This window comes from Filobasidium floriforme (genome assembly GCF_021052385.1).
Source record: "Filobasidium floriforme strain CBS 6241 chromosome Unknown HD553scaffold_5, whole genome shotgun sequence".
Lineage (NCBI taxonomy): Eukaryota > Fungi > Basidiomycota > Tremellomycetes > Filobasidiales > Filobasidiaceae > Filobasidium > Filobasidium floriforme.
In genome coordinates, this window is record NW_025763626.1 from 1,129,233 (window position 1) to 1,146,945 (window position 17,713).

Here is a 17,713-nt window from a genome sequence, read left to right on the forward strand (position 1 = left end):
CCCTTCGGAAGCAAAATAAAGCGGGGCATCCCGGGTGAAATGGTATTTCCGGGCAGAGTGGGGATAGGGGTAAGGGTCGACCGAAGACGTCCGACAGACATATCGTCGACAACGTAACGACTCACATCATATCACCTTGGGCCATAGGATCATAGGATCGAAGCTATCATAGCAAGATCGGTCGTCATCTCGAATCGCACTCGAAAGTCACAGGAAAATCGCGCGAAACACCAAACATAAGAAGAAAAAGCGATGGACCCCAACGCTCTCAACTTGAACGCGAACTTGAACTTGAATTTCATGACTTCCACCCCGAACGAAGTCATCCCCATCCTCTGTGGCACTTTCACCTCGGTCTACCTCTACATCCTCTCTTTCTCCACCCTCACGCGGAAGTTGTCAGTACATAAGAAGGTATCGGCGGTCGGGCCGCATCAGTACCTAGCGTTGAGTCCGGGGAGGGATACGCTTTATGCGACGGGGTGGGGGTGGACGCCGGGGTTGTACGCTTTTGGGATCAAGGACGGCAGTAACGACGATGATGGGAATGGTGGGGATGGTGGTGAGAAGGAAGGGGAGGTAGGCAGAGCTGGAGAACCGTGGAAGTTGACATTGGATTACAAGGGCAAGACCCCGATCAGTGAGTCCACCGAAACGTATCCTCTATGATATCTTCTACCATATCCTCTGTCACATCATACACCCCAACTCCAACCCCCCATTCGACCTCGTACTTTCCCTATTGACGACCAAAAAAACCTCGCTTGCCCATCCTCGAAACAGCCGCCATATCATCATACATAACGATCCACGAAAACTACATCTATTCCATCGGAGGGCCTACGGGGGAGGTACATGCGGCCCCTTCTTCTTCTTCTTCTTCTTCTTCGACTTCTGGATCAAAAGATGGGGAGGTGGACAACGATAACGGCTTTGGGAAGAAAATACAAGAGATGGTTTATGTACCGGAAGATAAGTTGGGGGGGTGGGAGAAGACGAATAAAGCTCTGGTGAGTTTCGGTCTCTGTGTGTGTTGGCAATCTTTGGATTTCAGATCATAGTCGCACGGGATGGGGTTGGGGAATCGCTTGGCTGATAACCCCGTCCTTGTTCTTTTTCTCTTTTCTTTTTTCCCGTGGGAACTTGAATTTGGGTTTGGGGTTGAGCTATTGTACGATAGAGGTACGGAGCGCATGGGATCGAGTTTGATAAGCGGGGGAGGGGGTATGTGCCGGATCTGTGAGTCTTTCGGCTCTCTGTTTTTGTCCGGGGTGGATCTTCGTTTGCTTTTTGACGGGGTGGACTTGAGGTTATGATAATGATCGCGACGATTGCTGACCATGCTTTGCGCTGTCCGCTACGAATTATTTGGAATCGATTTTGATGTCCCACCTTGGTCATCTTCAATATACGATCGATACGATCTACATCGATATCTACCTCGCTCTACCTCGTTGCAACTCGTCGCGAGACAAATAGTGGAGAGAACTGTATCTGGATCCACCAAGCTCAACCGGACGGGACCCTTACGCTGGTGGACAAGCACGTCTCTTCCAGGCCGCATGATGGGCCTAGGCATGCTGTGGTCGGGAGAGGAGAGACGAGCAAGGTCTTGTACGCGGTGAGTTGGGGGCGTCGGTCCTTCAGCTGGGAATGACTTGCTTGTGCTCCGTTGCTGACTGTTATTCTTCTTTGGATTCTTCCTGGACAACGTTGTGTGCGGACTTATAGGTCACCGAGCATACTCAGTTCGTGGACGTCTATGATCTCACCGAGTCCGGGTTGAGCTATGTTCATTCGTCGAGCTTGATCCCCGCCGGTGAGTCGAATCTCTGAGAACGCGATACGCTGCGCAGACTTCTGATGCAGACATCTCGCTTCTGTGCGCCCGTGCTGCCACTTTAGACGCCAACCCTGACGACTATCGCGGCGATACCATCCGCACGTCCCCCTCGACCCCGTTCGTCTTTGCGACCACCCGTGGCAAGACGAGCTCGACCCGCGGTTACCTCTGCGCCTACGCCCTAGATCCACACACCGGCCACCTCGTCTCCCCCTCTTCCACGCCCAGCGCGGTTTTTCAGACGCCGACCAGCGGAGGCCGGGCCAACGCCATCGAGGTCATTGAGACCAGGGGGAGGGGGCGAGGGGACGAGCTCGAGTGGATAGTCTTGACGGACGAAGAGGAACGGCTCGTACTCGTCATCTCTTGGAACGGGGTCGAGTTTGTCGAGGTCAGCCGGGTCCAGCTGGAAGAGGGGGACGGGGCGAGTCATGCCGTCTGGTTGGAGTGAGGCTAGGGTCTCCCCGTCTGTAATGGCGATGAAAGAAGAGTTTCTGCTTGACTTTGGGATAGATGTTGTATTTCGTGGTGCATACGGTTTCATGCCTATTTCGTCTCACAGGAATATCGAGCTCGGCAGCGGCGCCTGGAACGACAAGCCCATTTCAGTATGGCCTGAAGATTAAGACGAGGTAACCGCTACTCTGATACACATCGGGACAGAAAATAGAATCGGATACCTCAATCGGTTTGTCAGAAAGGGCGAAGGTAGATGGAAGAATGGCGGACTGGCTGGATACTCGGACGCCATCCCTAAGAGTTTCAGGATGTCAGCAATACCAAAAACATGTTCAAGCTGCCATCTACGTTGTGCCGAATTGCTTTCTCGGACTTTCATTCTGGAGACGACCACTGAAGGCGAGGTTACAGATCGTATCGTGGCAATGAATACCAGACGACGTGCTTCGATCTGTCCTATCCGATCGTACTATGTTCATATGAGTTCATCTCGATATCCTATCCTGCTCATTGTTATTCAGAAATACAACCCATTTTCGCTCACAAGAATCCCGTGCATCCCTTTCCTACTCGCCCCCCGCCCTGCCGATCCTACTCGTCGTTCACGCAGTTGTTCACTTCTACTCCCAACCCCACCCCCAACTAATTATCAATCTCAATCTCCTACTTCTTCTGCGCCTGAAGCGCCGCAGTAGCCTCATACTCCTTCCACAACCCAAACGCCCGGAAACTCCTGTACGAGCACAGAGGGTCCAGGGCGTCTGTGTACCAGGATGAGAGGGATGTGAAGGGGTCGGAGGTGAGGATGGATGGGTCGGAGAATTCTGGTGGGGATGTAGAGCGTACAGCATAGCATGTGAGACGGGGATTGGAATGGGTGAAAGGCGGGTCAGCGTTTTGTGGACATTGATATGTTCTCGTGATGAGGAAGGGAACATCAGAGTGATAGAGGCAGAACTAGAGATCGAACGATCGAACGACCGACAACTCTACCGAAGAAACACCACAGACAGACCCAGACCTAGATCTAACTCGGACTTACCGACGACCTCAAGAACGCTCCCTACATCCTCCCCCTCACTCCCCTCCGCCCTAACCCTAAGCCCGCTCCGGACGATATCTACGCTGTCGAACTTTCGTACTCGGATGAAGCCGGGGAGGGCTGAGTAGCGGTTTTCGGCCGAGGTTAGGAGGGCGGATAGTTCTGATGATGAGGAGGTGGAGGTGGTGGTGGAGGTGGAGTCGGAGGAGGTGGTGGGGGTGAGAGCGTGGAAGATGACCAGTTTGGGATGCGGGGAGGTAGGCGAAGGCTCCGATTGCTCCGATTGAGAGGATGGGGTGGATGGGGAGGAGGAGGATAGTTTGTAGATCTGTATATCATGTCGTGTCGTAAAAAATCGAAATCGAAATCGAAATCGAACAGAGATCAATATATATCAGGAAGACACCCAAACCAAACAAAAAACAAACAAAAAGGAGTTTGGATTTAACGTACCCTCCGATCCAGGACCCCTAGGCTCGCTACGAGCTTCCCTTCCCTCTCACTCCGATTCGCCCTTAGCTTTGTGTACCGATCTTCACCGAAGAGGGTGTTATCGCTGATACTATACATGGCGGCCCATTTGGGCTCTTTGTTGTCATGGGCGACGTAACGGGCGGCGGTGTTGAACTCGGGGAGGGAGGAGGTTCGGAGGGGGATGTGTTCGTTGTCGTACCAGTCTGTCAGGGTTGAGCGGTAGTAACAAAAAGAGGAGACAGAAGAGAGGAAAGGGAAGAGAGGAATCAGGTCTTGCGGTCTTAGGGGTCTAGACGGTAGAGGTAGCGTGTGATAGCATCACGGGACCCACCGTGAAACTGCTCTTCGGTGACCTTTTCGCCGAGCTCGGCAAAGACCAACAAGAGTCCGGGTCCGGCTTGAAATTCGGGCATGACGTGATGTTTTCTTCTTAGTCTTTTTCTTGGTTTGAGATTGTCAGGCTGGTGAGGTCGTCGATGCTGACGAGGTAGATGAAGATGACGAACTGGTCGAAATGGTTATACCTCGACATCGACATGGTCACGGAGACTTGGATGTTCCGTCCACTCTGTTGCCCCGCCCGGAAGTATATTTGCCCCGCGCGCTTACGTGGAAACACACCCGCTTCGGGTGAATTATACTTCCGGGCGGGGCAGAAGGGGAGATTTGCTTCCGCGCCACTATGAGCGTGTACATCATCATGCATGGACCATTTCGTCGACAAACATCTACCTTCTTGTCTCAACTCGACGACCCCAGCGCACCTTACACCAGACACCCATCACTTTATTGAAGCAACGCAAACATGCCACGAGTCCCTTACCGCTACCCAGCCCCTTCCACCGACGCCGTGGCCGACAGGATCCGCGCAAGACGAGGCGCACGCGGGCTCACCCCGCTCGATGGGATGTTGCTCAACGCTCCGAACGTGGCCGATGGGTGGAACACGTTTGTAGGAGGTCTGAGGACGAGGACGAGTTTGAGGGATGATTTGAGAGAGTTGATGGTGAGTCCCGACTGGCCCTCTTTGATTCCTGACGTCGATTCGTTTGTCGGTTGCTGAGCGATGGTCAAATTGTGGCCGGTACTGTAGATCCTCCGAGTAGCAGCGTGTAACAACGCAGCGTTCGAATGGATCCACCACGAACACGTCGCACGTAAAGCTGGCTTGTCTTACGAACAACTGGCTGTCATCGGACATGTCGCGGCTCCATCTTCTTCCAACGACACAGACGCTTCTCAACCCGACCAAGCACGCGGGGAGAAGCTTTCGACGCTCCAAACTGCAGCCCTGGATTTCGCAGACGCTTCCACCCGACACGTCCACATACCCACCTCCATCTTCGAGACGTTCAAGGAACACCTTTCTTCCGAGCTCCAGAGGAGCGAGGAACGCACCAAGGATATCAATGGCGGAGAGGTTACGGCGGAACAACAGATCGTGGAAGCAGCGGCGGTCGTAGGGGGGTATAATCTTGTCAGCAGGTTCTTGGTCGCGCTGGATGTGGATGATAAGGCCGAGCTCTTTGTGCCTATTCCTAGGGTGGAGAGGATCTCCATCCCTGTTGGCGGCTCTTCGAAATCGGACTCCTTGCATACGGTCGGATCGGAACCCGGCTCGCAGGCTTCGCTGCACGCCGTCTACCTCCCACGTCAGGGGGATCAGACGGACAAGACGTTGGTCTTTGTGAATTCGCTCTTGACGAATTATAGGATGTGGAGGTATACCTGGGAGAGGTTGAATAGGGATTATAATCTGGTCTTTTATGATCAGAGGGGACATGGGGGGTCGTACGCGCCCACCACCAAGGGCGAGTTCAACGAGGAAGGGGATGGGAAGGAGGGAGGAAAGGAAAAGTGTACCATGGACATGCTCGCAGACGATCTCCTCGCCGTGCTCGAACATTTCAAGATCGAAAAAGCCCACGCGGTGATCGGGATCTCGCAAGGAGGAGCTACCACCCTGAATTTCGCCCTCCGGTACCCGTCCCGTGCGGGCAAGGTTGTCGCTGGCGCCACTCAAGCTAAATCACCCGAAGCGAACATCAAGGCGTGGGACGAACGTATTCAATTAGCCAGGGAGGAAGGGATGGGCAGGTTGGCGGATGTGACCATCCCAAGGTGGTTTGCTGAGGGATCGTCGTTTGACAAGGATAGGGATTATGGCTGGTTGAAGCAAGGGGTCGAGGGGACGACGGTGGAAGGGTTCGCTTACAGCGCAGCGGCGTTGCAGGGGTACGACCTCCTCGCTGCGGGGCTCGTCGATGCGTTGTCTAAACGTCCTGAGGGTACGACCATGCTCCTGGCAGGGGAGATGGATGGGAAGCTTCCTGATGGGTTGAAAGCTCTGGGAAGGGAGGTAGAAGAGGCAGGTGGGAGCGTCAGGGTCGAGGTCGTCCCGAGGGGAGGACATTTGCCTTGCGTGAACGAGCCCGAGGCGTTCTTGGATGTCTTGTGCGAGTTCTTGAAGGAGTGAATGAACGTCTGCGATCGGTGTGGAGTGAGGAGGTCTGGTTTTGTAGGTGGGAGAAAAAGGGCAGCGTGTATAGAAGCTGTCATCGTGATCTTGTATGAATGGCGAAAATGATTCTGGAATTTCGTCTGGATGGGGAGGGGCACTGGTCACTCGCTCGAATGGGGATCGAGCCGAACGCAAGAGCATCAAGTCATCGAGTGACAGCAGCTGCATGATAGGCTCGAAGTCATACGGGTTGTACACAACATATACGCTCTTGCCGCTTGTTTGCGGCCTTTCCCCCGTTTGTTTCGCTGAGACCACTTTCGGATTGGGGCTACCGGTAGGCTGGAAAGGGAAGGTGCGCTTCCAGCACGACGATAGTATCAGCTGGATTGTAGTTCGTAACCCTTGACGAAGTTCCGTCAAACGCCTCATCGATTCGCCAAACCCTTATTCGCTTCACCTCGCACTGTCAGAATTCTGGATCATCGAGACGATGTCCATTTGCTCTTGTCATGTTATATGATACACGTCGATTTCAATTCGTCTCGTCGACTACAGCTCCTCGTGTACGGCCGCGGTCGGCTCGGCCAACTTGGACGCGAACCTGTCTTTGCCCTGTTCGACGGACCACTTGATCTGCGAGTAATCGGCCGTCGAGTTGATGACCTACAGCACGTCGCCGGGAGATTTCGATATCGATATCGTCAGCACTCGGTTCGAATTGAAGCAGAATTCGAAGCGCGACTCACGACGGTGATGAACCCTTGCAAGCCCTGGGAGATGACGGAACCCATATAGTGCATATCCCACATGCTCTGGTACCCGCCGATCTGGGAATCCTCAAAGATGTTCAACGAGTCTTGCCAGTTCCTAGTTCGACCTCGACCGGGCATCGTTCGGAGGTGGTTGTTGACCTGCAGTCGTCGAGCTGTCAGCAGGAAGACCCTCGACCACATGGCGTTGCCCTGGACGGTGACTCACATAGGGGTACATCATGTCCACGGCCGAGTTGATGTCGTCCTGCACGAACAGCTGACCGGTATGGGCGAGCGTCTTGCCGATATAAGTGTTGTTGGGGAGGACCTCGAAGTCGGGGTGTACACGGATGTGCCAATGGGTCGCACGACCTTGGTAGTAGCCTGTTCGACGTCGCCACATATTTCATATTTTAAGGTTAGTAAGAGGGAATGGCAAGATCTTTCAATCACTCTCGTGAACTCGCCTGGGAAAATGGACTGGAACTCGACGATCCCGTTCCGATCAGAGATCTGAGCGCCCCGCAGCCAAGTCTCTCCATCGTGGTCTCGGGGGTAAGCAGCTGATCGCCAAGGTCGGGGAGGGATAGGGTTCAGCTTGAGATCGACTTTGTCTTCGAGGTCTCTTCTAAAGGTGAACTTACACAAGAGTCCTTTTCGATGCCCCTCCTTAGCAGGCTCTTCATCGGTCAGATGAGCATGCGGTCGAGGGTGCCCAGCGTAGTATCCTGAGATATGATCGTGCACGAGTCAGATCGATATCCCAGACGATGTTGACAAGTCGTTTTCCCGGCACAGGACTCACCGAGAGCGTCACAGTGCCAAATGTCGAGCAAGACGTTTTCTATCGGCTCGCATGTGTTCACGTCGATCAAACCGATCTGCATGTTCCTACCATCCGTGAGATCAAGATAGGGGTTGTTTTTGCCTTTTAGTTTAGCCAAATCGACTTGTGGGGTTGTATATTCGATTCGAATGGGATGCTTACATGGGAAGACCGTCCTTGAGCTCGCCCAGGTTGGACCGGATGGGATGTTCGCCGTCCTGCATGAAAATTCAAAGTCAGTCATAAAGTTAAGACTTGCGACGAACCCGAAAGTTGACGTACGTGGAAATAAGGCCCCTCGGTCACCTCGGGAGCCAAGACGCAAGTATGGTTCCGGATCTTGCTCCCCGCTACAGCTTCACAAGCCAAGATCCTCTTATCCCCGCTATCCGTCTCGTGCGCCCCATCGATGGATTTCATCTGTTGGGCGATATCTTCCCATCCACCCTCGACGAAACGCCTCTTTTCCGCATAAGAAGCCCCCCCGAGCACTTTTTGAGCCCAGGCTCGTTCTCGTTGAGCGTTGTAAGCTGCGATTTGGGGTGCGCAGAGGTAGGAGGCTTCTTTGAGCTTGTTGAGGGAGGCCTTTTCTTCGGCCGATTTGGGGCCTTCGTGCGAGTGCCCTGGGAATCGAGGTTGAAAGGTCAGTATGAGAGCAGGAGAATAGGGCATTTCGAGACTCACCTGCTACGGCGGCAGCGCCGGCGAGGGCGAAGATGGATGATTGGAATAGGGTCAACATGACAGATGTAGGCCTCCGTAGGTGGGGAGATCAAAGATTGGAGAAGTCGTTTACGAGCTAGATCCTTCAAGCCCGGTTGTTCACAAGTCGAGTCGACGAGTCAATAGCATCGATTCTCATTCGTCCTCTTCTATATCGAGAGACCTTTGGCGAGGTGTGTGTCCCCGCCCCGCTTTCCCCCGCAAGACACCCGACCCGACGAGGACGAGGCTCGACCATGTGGCCAACCTGGCCAACTGGGATGGGATGGAGTTACCAATTCACCGAGCGGGGCAACTGTTCGAGCGTGTCAACACCCGTATGGACGAGGGGGAAAGCGGGGCCAAAAGGGGGGTGGAAGTGGGGTTGACCCGGATGCGAGACTTCCGTAGAGGATTCGGGTCGGAACTCGTACTTTAGGGTATAGATGCACAACTTGAGCAAGATGTAGCTGTCACAGCGATCCTAGTCGTTCGATTTGTTTCTGATCTGATCAATCATCCCAGCCGTATCGATCGTCCGAAATCTGAAGGAAACTCGCGCGCGAACAATCAATCAATCATTCAACGAGATCCACGACCTGATTTACAACACGATGCCCATCCTCACTCGCCGAATCAACTCCCTGGTCATCTCCACGACTAGCCGTGCAAGCCGGACGGTCTTCCGAACTTACTCTCAACATGTGCCCAAGAGCCACAAGGTCTACGCGTCGGCTGATGAGGCTGTGAAGGATGTCAAAAGCGGGGATATCCTTTTGAGCGGAGGTGAGTCCCTTCATAATCAGTAGCTGAAGATCTGATGGTGGGCGGGAATAGGGGTTGATCATTAGATTTTCGATATTGGCAAATGGTTGCTATGCATCAGGATTCGGACTATGTGGAACGCCCAACACCCTCATTCAAGCCCTAGCCAAACGACCGGAGATCACCAACCTCACAGGCGTCTCCAACAACGCCGGTGTAGGCTCCAAAGGGCTCGGTCTCTTACTGGGGTCGGGTCAGATAGGGAAGATGATCGCTTCCTACATCGGAGGGAATAAGGAGTTTGAAAAGCAGTATTTGACGGGGAAGATCGATGTGGAGTTGACACCACAGGGGACGTTGGCGGAGAGGATAAGGGCGGCGGGGGCGGGGATTCCGGCGTTCTTTACGGCTACTGGGTTTGGGACGCCGGTTCAGGATGGGAGTGTTGCTATGAGGAATGGACCTGATGGGAAGGTAGGTTTTTTTCTTCGCGATCACGGGGGCGACTTTACATTTTCCGCTCAAGGTGAGGTCTTTCTTGCTGACACTCCCCCCCTCCTATCTCGTGCAGGCAGTCAAATACCCCTCTAAACGAGAAGTCCGCGAATTCAACGGCAAGCAGTACTTGATGGAAGAAGCTATCAAGGGGGACGTCGCCTTTATCAGAGCTTGGAAGGTCGACGAGGCGGGCAACGTCGTCTTTAGGTACGCGGCGCATAATTTCAGTGCGGCGATGGCGAGGAGCGCGAGGATGACTATTGTTGAAGTGAGTCAATGTCCCCCCTGCCTGCCGTGGTCGTGGTCGGGGTTTTTACGTACGAGGCATTGAGGCGTACAGAGGCTGACAAATAGATGCTCGTATTGTGTTATTATCGTATTGCGATCATAGGCGGAAGAGATCGTACCTATCGGCTCGCTCGACCCGATGGAGATCCACCTTCCGGGGATCTACGTGAATAGGATCGTCAAAGCGACCACACCCAAAGAGATCGAGATCGAGACTCTGGCGCCCGAGCCGGGGAATGATGATAAGGAGAAGGCTAGTCTGGGGACGGGCGATGCGAGGGCGAAGAGGGAACAGATCGTCAAGGTGAGTTCGAGCTAGATGAGGGACAAGACTCGTGGTCGCTTGGCACGAGTACTGATGAGATACTCACTTTGGATGCAACTCGCAGCGAGCGGCCTTGGAGTTGCAAGACGGATTCTACGTCAACCTAGGGATCGGGATGCCCACCCTGATCCCAAATTTCTTGCCTGAGGGAAGGAACGTCTGGTTGCAGTCCGAGAACGGGATCTTGGGGATGGGTCCGCTACCCACGAGAGCTCAGATGGACGCTGATATTATTAACGCTGGGAAGGAGACTGGTAGGTCGTCAACCCTTTCGTTCCGCTGCTGGGAAAAGACAGCTTATGCGAATCTTCGTGTCTATTCGATAGTCACCTTGATGCCTGGAGCCGCGACGTTCGATTCGGTCGAATCGTTTACCATGATCCGAGGGGGACACGTCGACGTCTCGGTACTAGGCGTGAGTCAGAGAACCCTCATATTATCGAACCTACCCATAAATCGCACGCTATCAAGAAGCTAATCATCATCAATGTCATTTTCGCTGCAATTCGCAGGCCATGGAAGTGAGCGCAGCAGGAGATCTAGCCAACTGGATCATCCCGGGGAAACTCGTCAAGGGAATGGGAGGCGCGATGGATCTGGTCTCTTCGCCCGATGAGACCAAGGTCATCGTGGTGACCGATCACTGTGATAAGAAGGGCCGACCGAAGATTCTGGATACTTGTTCGTTGCCGTTGACAGGGTCGAGGTGTGTGAGCATGATCATTACCGAGTTGGTGAGTTATAGTCCTATACGCGGCGTCCTTGTCCCGGCCTGTTTCCGGGGGTATAGAGACGGCAGAAGCTCATGATTCTTGTTCTTGTTCTCGTCGACATGATAGGCCGTCTTCGAGATCGACCGAAAAGCGGGGAAGATGACCCTGATCGAGCTGATGCCCGGTGCGACGCTAGAGGAGGTCAAGGCCAAGACGGGAGCCAAGTTTGAGGTTGGCGCGGGGATCGAGGAGAAGCAGGTCTGAGCGGACGCGGACGCAGGGGGCAGGCGCGGGCGATGTGATGTGGTGTACAAAGGTGGAAATGGGTTTTTGTGGATATGCTTTCGTATAGATCAATAACGATACAACTTTATGGGTTTAGATTCAGATTCGGACTTTAAAGTAATTGAAATTTGTTGTTACGGTCTGAGCGCTTTGAAACATGGCTTGGCGTGTCGCATTGTCTTGATCAGTTTGATCGGGGGATACGATCAGCATCCCGCCTTGAGCAGCCATCTTTGCCACTGCTTGTCGTTCGAAATGGTACCCAAGCTACGCATGGACCCAGCAAAAGAGGTTCGAGGATGCGGTGCGCCGACAGATAGGATGACTATGCCCTGGTGATCCGATCGCTAGTCACACGATGCGACGAGGCTGAAGGGTCCCACATTTTACAATTCATTCGCAAGGTCCCGTCCACATGCTCGTCACCATTTGCATCTCGACCAACGACAAGCGGGGACGGCAGCCTGTTTCACGCAAAGCGAGTGGACATCCAGAGCTGTTCTCCATGTCCGTATCGCATGTCCCGCCCTGGCTATGTGACGGATTCGACGGGGCCGGGTTACGTTTGCCCCGCCATCGGCGATCGAGTGAAGCGGGGCAAGTGATGAAGGGGTCAGTGACCTTGTGACCTCGTCCTCGACGAAACAACGATGATATATTTATTAGCAACAGCGAGACCTGACCATCTTTTTCAAGCGTCGAGCATTCCCACTCTTGACATCCTATCTGCACAAGAATTCCTCAGATTCATAAAATGGCTACCCCTAACATTTCTACCATCGACGAGAGGGAGGAAGGAAACCGCGCGGCTTGCAAGTCATCTTGACAACATACTTGTGGAGCCCGGACAAGTTTACTGACTGTCATCCTCCAATTAGACGAGCACAACTACCCGCCCCATAATGAGACTATCAGCAAGAAAGAATACGACGTCGTAGTCATCGGAGCTGGTCCGGCCGGTAAGTCCCACTCCGTCTCCTTGCGCCACTCGATAAGACGAGCTCATTCCATCTTATGATAATGATTTGGGATACAGGTCTGATGCTATGTACGGCACTGGCTAGGTTCGGAGGACATAGTGTGTTGGTAGTGGATTCGAGGCATGAACCTACCACGGCCGGTCGGGCGGATGGGATCCAGCCTAGGACTATCGAGGTCTTGAAGTGAGTTCGGCGTCTCCTCTTCATCTCCGAGGTTTCGAGGTTTCGAGGTTTCGAGGTTTCGAGGCTTGAAAGTGGAATCTCAACCCCTTATATCATCCCGTGTTGCATTACATCACGTTTACAGGAACATGGAACCCCTAGGTTCAGAGCTATTCAGACAATCCGCAGCGTCGTACGAGAGGACTTTTTGGGTACCCTCTACGGACAAAAACGGCAAAGAGACCATCGTAAGGGATAGGAGGGTACAGAGTTTCCCAGAGTACTTGGAGATCGAGGATGGGTGTACTTTGGGTTTGCAACAAGGTGAGTCGTAGTCGCGAGGTAGGGAATGACCTGGTCCGGTACACATTGTTGTTGTTGTTGGTGGTATCGAGCATCTTGCTAAATGGACTCGATTTGTGGACTTGGGATTTTTTAGGAATGATCGAAGAGGCTTTCTTGAGGGATATGGAACGCAACGGACTCCGCGCCACCCGATCGTTCAGCTTCAAATCGTATACCATCGACTCCAACTCCAACGACTCTTCCAACGAGGATCATCCGGTAACCGTCGAACTGACCAAAGGCCCTACTACCGAAGGTGGCAAAGACGGAGGAGAGGTGACCACGGTCAAGTGCAAGTATTTGGTAGGATGCGATGGAGGGGGGAGCGCTGTGAGGCAGTTTGGGATTGAGAATCATGGGTTGAGCTTTGATGGAGAGCTTTTGAGCACGCTGTGGGGTGCGGGGGACTTTGGTGAGTGATGTGTCAATCCGCTGGGGGTGAGATGTTACTTGGTGAGCATCGAGCTGACGACGTGATCTTGCGCTCGTTCAGTCGTCAAGACCGATTTCCCTGATATCAGAAAGATCGCAGCGATCCACAGCGCCAAGTGAGTGATCATTAACAAAGCCCTTGCATCTGGCGCTGCTCGCTGACTGAGGAAACGTCTCGTCATTTCTGACTTGCAGTCAAGGATCCGCCTACGTGTTCCCCCGTGAGAACAATATCGATAACCAGCCGATGATCCGGCTGTATACCCAGGTCAACATGCTCAACGGGCAAAAGAGCACGATGGACCCGCAGGAGATGAGGTGGAAGGTTACCGCGGAGGATATCATGGATGCTGATAAGCGGGTGAGTTGGAGGGCATGATGGTGGATTTAAACTGAGTCGGTATGGAGATGAGCTGACCTGGAATGATTGCGTCGTAGATCTTCGCGCCGTATAACCTCGAGTTTGTAAAGACGGAATGGTGGAGTGCTTACCCTATCGGTCAACGGTTGGTCAACAAGTACGATGTCCAGGGACGGGTCTTTATGGCAGGTGGTGAGCCTCAAATCAACGACAAGCGATACAGACGGGCGTATACTGAAGACTCTCTGTAACAGACGCATGCCATACTCACTCGCCCAAAGCCGGTCAGGGCATGAACACGGCCTTGATCGACGCGCATAACCTGTCCTTCAAGATGAACCTCGTCCTGCGTGGTCTGGCTGGTCCGGACTTGCTCAAGACCTATAACGAGGAGAGGTGGAAGATCGGCAAGCAGTTGATCGATTTCGACGAAGAGTACGCCGCGCTCTTCTCAGGAGAGGTACCGAGGAACTCGCCCGAGGTCGCCAAGATGAGCAAGGCCGAGGTCAAGCAGCATTTCATCGAGGTGCAGCGAAGGTGAGTGGTGACGCGGTCTGCAGCGATCGGATCGTTTCTCACCCTGAGCATCACTTCATCGAAATAGGAACGCCGCGTTCACCACGGGTGCAGGGGTCAACTATGGCTCGTCGGCTCTGGTCGTCATGAACGATGAGCTGTCTAGGCTCGGTCTTGAACCCCTCTCAGGCTTGAAATTGACAGCCGGTCAAAGGCTCCGGCCCGCAACGTGAGTACTCGCAAAGGTCCTCGACCAGATTCCGACATTCAGCTGAAACGCAATCCCCTTTCCATAGCGTCACGCGGGCGATGACTTCCCAGCCTGTGCGCCTGATCCACGAAGTCCAGTTCGACGCCCCAGGAAGCTTCAGGATCTATGTGCTGGCAGGCAAGCTCAAGGACAACTTTGCCAAGCTTCAAGAGTTTTCTCAATACCTGACATCGTCGAAGAGCTTCGTCAACCGATATCAAGCGTCGATGCCCAAGAACCGCAAGGTCCTTCACGCTGCTACCAACACGGGTCTTGTAGGGTACGAGGAAATCAACCCCTACTTTACTTTCCTCACCATCGTCAAGGACTCACGGTTCAACTTTGAGATCGAGCACCTCAAGCCCTTGAAGGGATTGAATGCGCTGGTCTACGCCGATGACGAAGAGTCGGGCGGGGTCAAGGTCGGTGACCATTTCTCGGAGGCACGTGTAGGTGGCGCACATATCAAGTACGGTCTTCCTGAGGGTGGAATCGTCGTATGTCGACCTGACGGATACGTGGGGGTCGTAGTACCTTTGGAGGCAAAAGGATGGGAAGCGCTCGACAAGTACTTTGACGCCGCGCTCCACCGCACGCAGTCGAATGGCCTGAGTGCTAGCAAGCTGTAGATCGTCCGTTCCCTCTCGTCGTTTCGTGTTACCAAGGCCATACCAAGCGCTTCGTTGTATTGTTCTATAAGGCGTGACCATTCTACTATCTTCCACGCTGAGTACCAATACGTTACATGTTCTGGGCTTGTACAACAGCGGAAAGGCTTGCGCTTGCAGGCGCTAGGTACAACAGCCACGATGTCAGGGATGTGATCCGTGGCGTATTTCTGCTACATCTCGGTCACGTTATCGGCGTTGCATCTCGATCGAATGCCGGGTTTCAGATGTGTAAGACATTTTGGTACTGAGGTATACAGCACGTGAAGATCCTCTCATCAACCGAAGCAGGCGCCAGAATGTGTTAGCCGTTCCGGATTGAACAATTGCCATGCGGTCGCGATGCGTCTTCCATATGCCAAGGGTAAGACATGGCGACGAGAGGCACTTTTGCAATAACGATATCGAGGGAGAATACAGCGTCCAATGAGGTTGACGCTGAATTGAGTACAGTAATCAGGGACACATTGTCACAAGCCGGTATTCATAAAAGTCCCCCTCACCTACATAGGCACTCTGTATCGAAAAAGTTTGGGCGGTGGATCCATGATCAACACCACTTCAGATGTTTCTCAAGCTATATCTTATATGCAAATTGCTCAGAAGCTCAATAATCGCGTACAGTATATGATGTTGGGAAGCCTGGTCTCGAATTTTAACACAAGCTCAGCGGGCTGACGTTCCATAGAGGAAAACATAGATGCTTGAGAGGCACTCGAGGCCTTGGTACACAATGTAAGATAAATGTCGATTGCTGCTGATGACAGGAATCGAAGGTTCACTATTACAGCACCGGTAAGGTTTACATAGTCTCAGCTTCCAAGGGACATGTCAGAGATCATTCCAAGATATCCGCGGCACGACGCTCCTCTTCCTCAGCTTCAGCCCGAGCCTTGTCCATCTGCAGTCGCCTCTTGGTAACGACATCCCTAGCTTTGCTGACTCGAAGCACTTTGGACACTCTCAGCAGAAGTTGCCTCAGTTCCTCATCGTCAAGGTCCAATCCAGACGCGCAAATGCTTTGAGCCACTTTCTGGATCTCAGGTTTGGGCATGTCTCGAGTAAAACCCAGAAGTTTGTTGATCATTGCTTCACTCGCCCTAGGGCGATCCCTGACATCCAATTCTGTGGCAAACAAGTACTGTCGAAAGGCGGCGTCCACCCGACGTTTCTCTTCCAAACTTGCTCCTCTACGATGAGATAATTCTTCGATCACGAGCAGGTCGTTCAGCCTGTCTTCTTCGTGCTGACACAGCTCGGCACCATCGGACATCATGCCTCCCGTAGGACCCCCTGCGTTCGTTAAGGAATCATTAATACACCACTTCGTGTCAGTTGCGGATAAGATCGAGTGAATGTATACAGTATCGGTGTTCTGTATGGTGGCGAGAAGAGGGCAAGAGGTATCGCAGCCGTAGTAGATAGACACCACATTGGACGACCATATAACCCCTATCAGGCTAGGTCTATCACTGCTGTCCAGAGATGCGAGTGGGATACCGGCAAATTCGGACGGTGGGTGCCGTTCAGACAGAACCATTTTCGGCAGATTTACGATTGTCTGTGGTATAAGAATTGATAGTGAGGTTATACAATGGATATTCACTGGAGGCAAATTTGATCACCGTCTATCTATATATCATTCGATTTGACAGCTGACTTGATATTAGGGTATGGGAACAAAGGAGGCGACTTTTAAGTCATTTGACGAATCGGCCACTGGGCTACACCAAAGAAGCTGATGACGCAAGAGATTCATCAAATGACAGCACAGAAGCTGCGCATTTGAACGATCAATGTGACGTGGATGGTCACGTCATGGGTGTAGAGGTCGGCATGACTAAGTGACTAATGACTATAGTCATGACTTTAGTCATTAGTCTGTGATATGACTGACTACTGACTATGGGTTGTTTGTGTGTGACTATGGTGACTGACTAGTTCCGACTAGTTGTGCAAAAATGTCAGGCTCTAATTTACATGTCAGCTTGTGTTTCAGACGGTTAAGATGTAAAGTAGGAGGAGTTTTTTGCCTCTGACTGACTGACTAGGGACTATATTCATTCAGTCACAGGAGTTTTTTGCCACCTAATTGACTAGAATGTGACTATATTCAGTTAGTCACATCCAATGACTGGATATGACTATTCAATCATAGTCAGTTACTGACTACTGACTGACTACTGACTATGCTCATGGCTAGAGAAGTGACTACTGACTAGTCAAAATGACTAGTCGTGCCGACCTCTACATGGGTGTATACGAGAAGCAGACTGGATTTGAAGGTAGGTCTGGCGGGGTTTATGATTTGTCTCTTCGTCAGAACTTTCAAACTTGCTCGCAATGGTAGACAATCGGGTCCAGGACCCTCTCCCGGAGGATGAGATCACAGGACCGACTCGTCATCTGGCATCGTTGCGTATGCAGGAGAAGATGACGATTTTCCTCATACGATCGTGTAGATCAGGACGTCCCGGCTGATCAGTATCGGAAAGAGACAATATGGTCTCGATGGTACTCCCGCCAGGAATCTTGGCGACAGCAGGGACTGTTGCATCAACGA

At 52.7% G+C, this 17,713-nt stretch overlaps 6 protein-coding genes across 6 annotated transcripts; 4 read left to right on the forward strand and 2 right to left on the reverse strand.

Annotated features, from left to right (window-relative positions):
- Positions 1-146: 146 nt before the first annotated feature.
- On the forward strand, positions 147-2,672 carry HD553DRAFT_192558 (uncharacterized protein). The gene is made up of 6 exons (XM_046177034.1): positions 147-640; positions 784-1,010; positions 1,181-1,239; positions 1,480-1,621; positions 1,732-1,819; positions 1,906-2,672. The coding sequence occupies exons 1-6, from the start codon at positions 253-255 to the stop codon at positions 2,292-2,294; spliced, it is 1,293 nt and encodes a 430-aa protein (XP_046038648.1). The 5' UTR covers positions 147-252; the 3' UTR covers positions 2,295-2,672.
- An 88-nt stretch (positions 2,673-2,760) lies between these two features.
- HD553DRAFT_307677 (uncharacterized protein) lies at positions 2,761-4,298 on the reverse strand. Its single transcript, XM_046179455.1, has 4 exons — positions 4,150-4,298; positions 3,798-4,021; positions 3,345-3,672; positions 2,761-3,126 (listed from the first exon to the last, which is right to left on the reverse strand). Exons 1-4 carry the CDS (start codon positions 4,229-4,231, stop codon positions 2,966-2,968), a joined length of 795 nt encoding a protein of 264 aa, XP_046038649.1. The 5' UTR covers positions 4,232-4,298; the 3' UTR covers positions 2,761-2,965.
- A 203-nt stretch (positions 4,299-4,501) lies between these two features.
- On the forward strand, positions 4,502-6,416 carry HD553DRAFT_348747 (Alpha/Beta hydrolase protein). Its single transcript, XM_046183407.1, has 2 exons — positions 4,502-4,824; positions 4,912-6,416. Exons 1-2 carry the CDS (start codon positions 4,624-4,626, stop codon positions 6,292-6,294), a joined length of 1,584 nt encoding a protein of 527 aa, XP_046038650.1. The 5' UTR covers positions 4,502-4,623; the 3' UTR covers positions 6,295-6,416.
- Positions 6,417-6,715: 299 nt separating this feature from the next.
- HD553DRAFT_334333 (Intradiol ring-cleavage dioxygenase) lies at positions 6,716-8,747 on the reverse strand. The gene is made up of 9 exons (XM_046182137.1): positions 8,545-8,747; positions 8,143-8,483; positions 8,023-8,078; positions 7,840-7,925; positions 7,679-7,762; positions 7,502-7,597; positions 7,261-7,418; positions 7,029-7,193; positions 6,716-6,945 (listed from the first exon to the last, which is right to left on the reverse strand). Exons 1-9 carry the CDS (start codon positions 8,600-8,602, stop codon positions 6,832-6,834), a joined length of 1,158 nt encoding a protein of 385 aa, XP_046038651.1. The 5' UTR covers positions 8,603-8,747; the 3' UTR covers positions 6,716-6,831.
- Positions 8,748-9,006: 259 nt separating this feature from the next.
- HD553DRAFT_192589 (succinyl-CoA:3-ketoacid-coenzyme A transferase) lies at positions 9,007-11,794 on the forward strand. The gene is made up of 8 exons (XM_046177035.1): positions 9,007-9,348; positions 9,449-9,801; positions 9,899-10,093; positions 10,217-10,417; positions 10,503-10,692; positions 10,765-10,853; positions 10,951-11,172; positions 11,278-11,794. Exons 1-8 carry the CDS (start codon positions 9,177-9,179, stop codon positions 11,413-11,415), a joined length of 1,560 nt encoding a protein of 519 aa, XP_046038652.1. The 5' UTR covers positions 9,007-9,176; the 3' UTR covers positions 11,416-11,794.
- Positions 11,795-12,111: 317 nt separating this feature from the next.
- On the forward strand, positions 12,112-15,312 carry HD553DRAFT_330980 (FAD binding domain-containing protein). Its single transcript, XM_046181997.1, has 11 exons — positions 12,112-12,248; positions 12,315-12,395; positions 12,473-12,599; positions 12,724-12,902; positions 13,018-13,335; positions 13,417-13,471; positions 13,551-13,716; positions 13,794-13,908; positions 13,971-14,253; positions 14,321-14,461; positions 14,529-15,312. Exons 1-11 carry the CDS (start codon positions 12,191-12,193, stop codon positions 15,109-15,111), a joined length of 2,106 nt encoding a protein of 701 aa, XP_046038653.1. The 5' UTR covers positions 12,112-12,190; the 3' UTR covers positions 15,112-15,312.
- The last annotated feature ends 2,401 nt before the right edge of the window (positions 15,313-17,713 follow it).